This window comes from Triticum urartu, chromosome 1A (assembly GCF_056163025.1).
Source record: "Triticum urartu cultivar PI428250 chromosome 1A, HENAU_Tu73, whole genome shotgun sequence".
Taxonomy (NCBI): Eukaryota; Viridiplantae; Streptophyta; class Magnoliopsida; order Poales; family Poaceae; genus Triticum; species Triticum urartu.
This window is the reverse complement of record NC_141873.1, coordinates 530,125,152-530,133,107: the sequence shown is the minus strand read 5'-3', so window position 1 is coordinate 530,133,107 and position 7,956 is coordinate 530,125,152. Positions and strand designations below refer to the sequence as shown.

The following is a 7,956-nucleotide window of genomic DNA, read 5'->3' as shown; positions in this document are numbered from 1 at the left end:
GATGCCTGACCTGTGCACTCTTCGGATACACCTCGGTGATCCTCGAGATCAAAACGGGAACATTTTGAACTAGTTTCAAGACCGACGACTAAAGACCAGGAGTGGTTCGGAAGAACCGAGGAGCGTCCCTGACTTGAAGACCGGTTCAGGGACTACTAATGGTGTCCCTAACTAGGGGGTACTCACCACGTCATCTCCCGACCAGTGTGTCGGGCCAAGGAGCTCCCTGGCGATTCACTAATAGGCCGCACCCAATGACCCACGGCGTACACAAGGAGGATTCCCGAAGGCTTGGCGCGCGCACTCCAAGTTCAGAAGTCGTCTACACCGTGATCTACCAAATATGTAGCGGACATATATGTAACCCTAGACCCCTGGTGCCTATATAAACTAGGGGGTAGGACGCATAAGGACACAGAAAATCTTGTGGTAGAAACACATGTACTTTGTACTTCATCCCAATCACTACAACAAAAGCAGGACGTAGGGTATTATCTCTTAGAGAGAGCCTGAACCTGGGTAAAAACCTTGCATCTGTTGCTACCATTGTACTTAAGCTAGAGCTCGGGACCCCTTACCCGAGATTCGCCGGAATTGACTCCAACAAGTGGTACCCCAGCTGCACCAAAGATCAGGCCTCAAGTTTGATGTCTTGGTGTCTCATTAATGCGGATTGTCTTCCTGTGAGAGGAGGTGTTCCCATCTATACCGAGGTGCCCGTGGTGACTTCATGAGTCTTCAAGCTCTGCAACTTCAACTCAATATTTAGTAGACAATTTTTTGTTTTCGTCTACAACATGGCATGGTGTACACTATAGCAGGGAGTGACGCCATGACTCATCTTCCCCGCAAACTGCACAACTACTTGTTGAGGTCATATTCCTCTAATGTAGAACATCCCCTGAAGGAAGAGAATTTTTCGCAAAGAAACATACAAACATACAGCTAAAAAGGCAAAAGAAAGAGGCAAACTTTTGGCTGAAACTATACTTCATAATTTTGATCAATGTTTATCCTCTCTGTTGGGGAACCTGTACACACATACGTGCCCACCCGAGGGTTGTGCTTTGTTTCATGTCGTCTGAGACGAGACCAGCTGTGTGACGCCCGCGTGTGTCAAAAGGAGGGAACTTCGGACGGGGCACGTGCTTGGCCAGCCCATCCTCCCTGCGAGCGATATTTTATTTTATTTTCTCTCCATTTTTAGTTGGTTTACTGTCGCGTCGGGTTTACTGTAACGGCCCATTCTATAGTAGGTTAAATTTGGTGTTTTGACCCTTTTCTTAAACTTTAGCAGGATCTGATCCCGATTCGAAAATATTTCAGGATCTGATCATTTTTCCTATCACCACGGTCTCTGGTGGTAGGGTCACATAATCTACCGTCAAAATCAATGACGGTAGAACTTAACTGTGCCGTCACGTCCATTTAACGTGGGAAAAAATACTACCGCCAGGACGTTTGGCGGTAGGAAGTGTATCCCTACTGCCATGTGCTTTGGCGATAGGCCTGCTCAACTTTTTGGGCGAGAAAATGCCAGAGCATGGATATGTCACATGCAGCATGCTCTGGTCCAAATAAACAAAGATGAACAAAGCCCCTCACTGACACTGTACGTGTATAATCTATGTCAATCGATCAAAGCATGCATGCATCAGCCTGGCTTGCTATGAGCTAGGTATAGTACGTGCCTAGGGGTAGGGGAGTACTACTTGTCTACGCCTGACAAATAGCTCGTATGTCTCGGCTCGCAGCAGCCTTTTCAGAGACAGTAAAAACTAGTAAAACCTACATCTAGTAGTAGTGTATTGCACTCTAGCAAAGCATAGACACTGACTGACATGTCTTTGAATAATGGACAAGACATACATGCTACCTGTGCAGAGCTACGCGTTTACTTCGTTGCCTCAAACACAAAGGTAGTGCATACCCTACCGCCAAGCAGCCTGGCGGTAGGGTATAATGGCCTACCATCCAAGATCTTGGAGATAGGGTATTTTTAGCGTTATAATGACGTGATAACGCAGTTAAATCCTACCTCCATAGACCATGGCGGTAGGCAGTGTAACCCTACCGTCAAAGACCCCGGCGGTAGCAAAAGGGTCAGATCTTAAAAAATTTACAAACTAGAGTCAGATCTCGATCAACTTTCAGAAAAGGGACAAAACACGAAATTTTGCCTACTGTAGCATCCAGTTTACTATATCGGACTTTTTGGTTGGTTTTTATTTTAAAATTACACATTGAACATTTTCTTAATACCGACAGAAATTTTCTTGATATACAATGAACATTGTAATAATACACGATGAATTTTTTTATACGACGAACATTGTTGAAAAAAATGTGATTATATACATTGAACAATTTTCGAAAACGCATTGAACATATTGTAATATACATTGAACAACTTTTTAATACAATGAACATTTTTGTAATATATGTTGAACAAATTTCAAAACACACAGGGCGTGTTTGGTTGCAGTTTGCAACAGTAGTTGCATTACATGTCCATCTCCAGCCAGCCCGGTTCTTGAAATGCAGCCTCATATGCGGCAGATACAACCTGTTTGGTTGCCTGCATCGCATGGAGGGGCACTTACCCCCCCTGCTGTTTGGTTGCCGTTTTTGTGCTTAGGGTGTGAGCAAATGCAAACTTCAGTTGTTTGGTTGCAAACAGCGTTTGTGTTCTGCTCACCCCATTCAAATGTGGTGGCCTTACCACCACATGATCAGTACAACAACAAGATCAAACAAAGCAAGCAACCAAATGAAATCAAACACAACAAGCAAGGAAATGACAGCAAACTTAACTACATAGCATAAGTCTAGATTAACAGCAGGGGCATCCTCCTTCCCTGCTCCACGCCAGGGTGCTGCTCCTGGCCAAAATATTAACAAGTTCCCAGCACAAGTACCATAAGTCTAGCCACACACCATAAAAGTTCAACACTAACACCTTACTTAACTTAACTACATAGCATGCTTGGTCTCACCAACGCAGTTGTGCCTGCTGCAAAGAAACCTGCAGATGACCGGGGACGATCTGGGCGGCGGCAGAAGTAGTTCCAGCCCCGGCCAAGCACCAAGTGCCCCTCGGAGTTCTGGACCTGCACCCAGAACACGCACCGCTTGTTCACCGACAGCCTGACCATGCGCGGGAGCCGCTTGATGACCAGCCAGGTGTTCATCACCTCCACGAACTTGCGAGGGACGACGAGCATGGCGAGGTCCTCATTGTCCTTGATCTGCTGGTAGTAGCACAGTGGCTCCTGGGCCCCCTCCTCGTGGCCCTGCCTCAGAGATCGTCCCCTTGAACGAGGCAGGCTCATGAAGGATATCCTGCCAGGCAGGTCAACCGTCCTGAGCCACCTGTTCGTGGGGATGAAATCCTCAGCGCCCTCAGCTCCGGCCACCACCTGAGCTCCTCCACCCACCACATCCCAGTCAGTCTTCAATATCTTGTCAAGTAAGATGACAAGTATAAGTGCACAGACTCTTTGCAAAATGGCACTGATCAGAGACATTTGCCCAGGAGCAAATGCCACTGATCAGTGCACAAACTCTTTGAGCAAATGCCACTTATCAATGGCACTTGCTGTTGGGCAAATGCCACTGATCAGTGGCACTGATCAATGGACTTTCCCAATAATCAATGGCACTTGCCCATGGGAAAATGCCACTGACCAGTGGCACTTGTTGTTGGGCAAGTCCACTGATCAATGGCATCTGCTTTTCTGCAACTCCCACTCATCAGTGCACTATCCTAAGCATGGAAACATCTAAAAATAGCAACAGCAAGTGCCAATAGCACCCATGTGCAGCCATGCACATTTGGCAGCATCCTAAAATGGTCCTACTACATGCACATATAACAATCAACACAAACCCTAGCTTGAACATGTATGTTAGCAACATGATCAACAACATGAAGATGATCCTAGCTTGAACATGAACATGCCATTTGCATGAACACACATCCTAGCAAGACCCTACCATGAACACATATCCTAGCAAAGCACACTACCATTGGGGATTCTAGCATGAACACAGCTACTATCATGAACACGGCAGAAAACACATATTTGACCTGAGGACGATATCAAATCAAAATTTGACCTGGCTTCAAAAAAAATCACGCTGCTGACCCTTTGGAGAGGCGCCCGACACCTAGGCGCCGCATCGTATGGTGTAGAGCCTTTGCCTTAGGCGTCGTACCTCATGCCAGCGTGGCAGCCCGGGGCCAGGCGCGGCCCCACAGACAGTTATGCAGCGCCTAAGGGCTAGGCGCCACACTTGTAATGTGCAGCGCCTAGCCCTTAGGCGATGCACAGTGACTTAAAGCACATCGGCCCAGCCCGACTGGGCAGTTCTTCCCCCTCTCCGCTCTCTGGACAAAGAGCAGCGGCGGCGCCCCCATCGAATCCCCCCCCACATCCCTCTCAGATCTGAAGATTTGATCCGTGGATTCAATCTCCAATCCCTCCTACTAGGTAAAATTCTCCGTTCTCTTTCTTTTCCTCTGTAAATTTGTTGCCATTTTAGAGATTTGTCCAAGATTTGATGGAACCCTTGATTTGCTTGATTTAGGATGTGTAGGCATAGTGGTAGTACCGTAGTGTTGTTGATTAGTTCACAATATATGATTCTTGTTAGTGAAACCCTAGATTGTTTAGTTTTTTTAGATATATATGGGATGCCTATTTTTATAATTAACTATGAGATGTTGATTTTTGTAGACATATATGAGATGTTTAGTTTTATATGTTTATTGTTTGAACTTTGTAAGGATGGTTTGGCTTCTCGATGATGTCTACGACACACAACACCGGGCCTTCATGATGCGTGAGAAGGATATGGTAATAATGCGTAATCTAAATATTTCACAAATTTTCCTTTTGTTGAAATTGACATGCCCTAAGATTTGTCATTACTTGTTTTTCACAGAAGCTTGAACCTCTGAAGATTCGGTATCACGGGGTCTCTGGTCCTGCCATGCCCTACGATGAGCGGTACACACCCTACATCCAGCAGGCAGGACTCCTCCCGTGGATTCAGTTGGTCAGCCGGTCCACGCCGAACCTCAACGCTCCACTGGTGACCTCTCTTGCTGATCGGTGGAGGCCGGAGACGCACAGTTTCCATCTTCGGACTGGGGAGATGACCGTGACGCTTGAGGATGTCGCCTTGATCACCGGGCTTCCTATCGACGGGAGGCCTCTATGTATGAGCACCGATTCTGATGGGTGGCGCGAGCAGATGATTGCTCTTATCGGTATGGCTCCTACCGAGGCTGAGGCTGATGTAGAGTAGAAGAAGAAGAAGAAGAAGAAGAAGAAGAAGAAGATGATGATGATGATGATGATGATGATGATGATGATGATGATGAAGATGAAGATGAAGATGATGATGATGAAGATGAAGAAGAAGAAGATGATGATGATGAAGATGAAGAAGAAGAAGAAGATGATGATGATGAAGAAGAAGAAGAAGGAAAGGAAAGGAAAGCAGCCGGAGCTGCTTTCATGTGGATTCAAGAACACTTTGCCACTTGCCCTGCGGATGCCACTGATGATGTGATCCAGACACATGCTCGTTTCTATATGTGGTACGTTGTCTCGAGGACTTTGTTTCCTAACTCCACGGGCAAGAATGCTCCATGGATGTGGCTGAAGGCATTGACCGTCTTCGGTAGCGGATGGAGCTAGGGTTCAGCGACTCTTGCCTACTTGTACTGATAGGTAGTTGGTTTGTTTTGCTATCAAGTCATTTCTTCATTAGCAATGCAACCTTGCTGTCAAGTTAACATTGTTTTCTTTCATATGCAGCTAGACGATGCGTGTTGCAGGATCACAGGTAGTGCAGGCATTGGTGGTAATATGCTTCTGCTTTCTGTATGGATCTGGGAGCGTCTGCCTGTTGGACGCCCGAAGGCATCAAGTTTAATCATTGGGATGAAGATGGCGAATTACGGTGCCCCACTTGGGCTTACAAGTGGGATGTGGTATCCGAGATGACGAACGATGTCAATCTCATGTACCAAAAGTACATTGCTGAGTTGGACACGATTACGCCTGAGCAGGTAACGAGGTCATTACTTCAGTCATTTCTCATGCTTGCCTGAAAAATAGTCATCAATTTTGCATTGTTGCCCTATTTTATAGGTGGTATGGCAGCCATATGGCAACGATGACAGACTTGGGTGCACCGAGGAGTTTTCCATCAACCCGATGTGCTTGCGGCATAGGGATCTCTGGCTTATGTGGTGCCCACTGATATGCAACTGGGCGGTTGAGTTTCATTTGCCACATCGCGTGTTTCGTCAGTTTGGTCTGCTCCAGCCTCACCCGCCGGAATGGGTGGATACGGACAAAGCACTTCATAGGTAAGAGAGCATGAACCGTATTGACTAAGCATCGCCACTCCTTCTTGATTTTGCTAATATTTGGTTTTGTACCATGCAGGTTGGATAGGAGAAGGCGGCGGAAGATAAAGGACTGGGACAAGCATCATGCTTCGTATGTTACCCGCTTCCATCTTTGTGTGGAGCAAGCTCGTAGCAGTGCATACGCCTAGCTTCATGAGCATAAATCACTTGCTTTTGTTAACTACATACGATGGCTTCTTGAAAATACTCGAGTTGAGATATGCCCGCCCGCATACAATGAGGATATTCTTGAAGAACCCGTAAACTTTGAGGATCTATCAAAGGGGAAGTACAACAGAGATGTCAGGGAAGGGCAAGGAGTCCCTGCTGTTCCGGTGATTAACTATGTGGTAAAGTGTTCCCTTCTTTACTTTCCCGTTTGCCGTATTACACATGTTTGAATGGCTAACGTGTTCATTCGTTCTCATCCGCAGCGCAACGAGATCAAGAAAGCAGCTGATGAAAGCCAGTCTATTCTGGAGAAGACACCGGTTGGAGAAAGCAATGATGATGGTTCACTACAAGCATTCCTGAAGGTACATATCGCATTTAGGTGTCCATGTTACATATGTTGCGGAGTTTGATATCCTATACACTTGTTCATGTTACAGCGTCAGGCCAAGAAGTTAAGGCAGTTATCGAATCTTCTCGGTTGTCGTGATCCTGAATTTGATGAACCATCTGCCTCTAGGTCTGGTACACCATCAGACCCCTTATCTGACCATCAGGGGGCTGATTTGAGTTCCTCATATGCTTATCTGGATGATGAGGATGCGGTCACCCAAGAGGTATGACTAATCCTTTAGATGCGATTCTCACTTGATTACGACGCCGGTCTTCACCATATTGTTTGGTTGTGTGATAGGGCGATGAGCTTGATGATGACATGACTTTGGTGGACGCTCAAGTTCGGTCCGCATATATGTTGAAGCCTAGGCAGCCCATACGCCGGTACACGCCCACTGACTTTGACAACAGAGGCAACCCAAAGGTGGTCGTAGGGACCTCGCGGATGGCTAGCTTGGATGATGAGGCAGAGGAGGAAGTGGAGGAAGAGGAGGCTCATCCTAACAGGAAGAAGAAGATTGCCTGCAGGCGTGGCACCAGGAACACGCGCGGAAAGCATTAGTGCTTGTGTTTTTTACTATGGAAGTGCTCATGTAGCCATTTCATTAGGTTGATGAACTTGTGAGGTTATGTCATATGTTGGTGAACTTTTACTAGTGTGGTACTTGTGTTTGCGAACTTGTTGTTGGGGAACGTTGCAGAAAACAAAAAATTTCCTATGGTTTCACCAAGATCCATCTATGAGTTCATCTAGCAACGAGTGATCGGATTGCATCTACATACCTTTGTAGATCACGCACGGAAGCGTTCAAAGAACGGGGATGAGGAAGTCGTACTCGACGTGATCCAAATCACCGGAGATCCTAGCGCCGAACGGACGGCACCTCCGCGTTCAACACACGTATGGTCAACGTGACGTCTCCTCCTTCTTGATCCAGCAAGGGGGGAGGAGAGGTTGATGA

The 7,956-nt window shown here is 46.6% G+C and overlaps 2 protein-coding genes across 2 annotated transcripts; both read left to right on the top strand.

The window, feature by feature from the left end:
- The first annotated feature begins 6,013 nt into the window (after positions 1–6,013).
- LOC125533053 (serine/threonine-protein phosphatase 7 long form homolog) lies at positions 6,014–6,576 on the top strand. The gene is made up of 3 exons (XM_087538983.1): positions 6,014–6,082; positions 6,165–6,385; positions 6,465–6,576. The coding sequence occupies exons 1-3, from the start codon at positions 6,014–6,016 to the stop codon at positions 6,574–6,576; spliced, it is 402 nt and encodes a 133-aa protein (XP_087395109.1).
- Positions 6,577–6,828: 252 nt separating this feature from the next.
- Positions 6,829–7,556, top strand: LOC147992265 (uncharacterized). The gene is made up of 3 exons (XM_087538982.1): positions 6,829–6,963; positions 7,039–7,215; positions 7,293–7,556. The coding sequence occupies exons 1-3, from the start codon at positions 6,829–6,831 to the stop codon at positions 7,554–7,556; spliced, it is 576 nt and encodes a 191-aa protein (XP_087395108.1).
- The last annotated feature ends 400 nt before the right edge of the window (positions 7,557–7,956 follow it).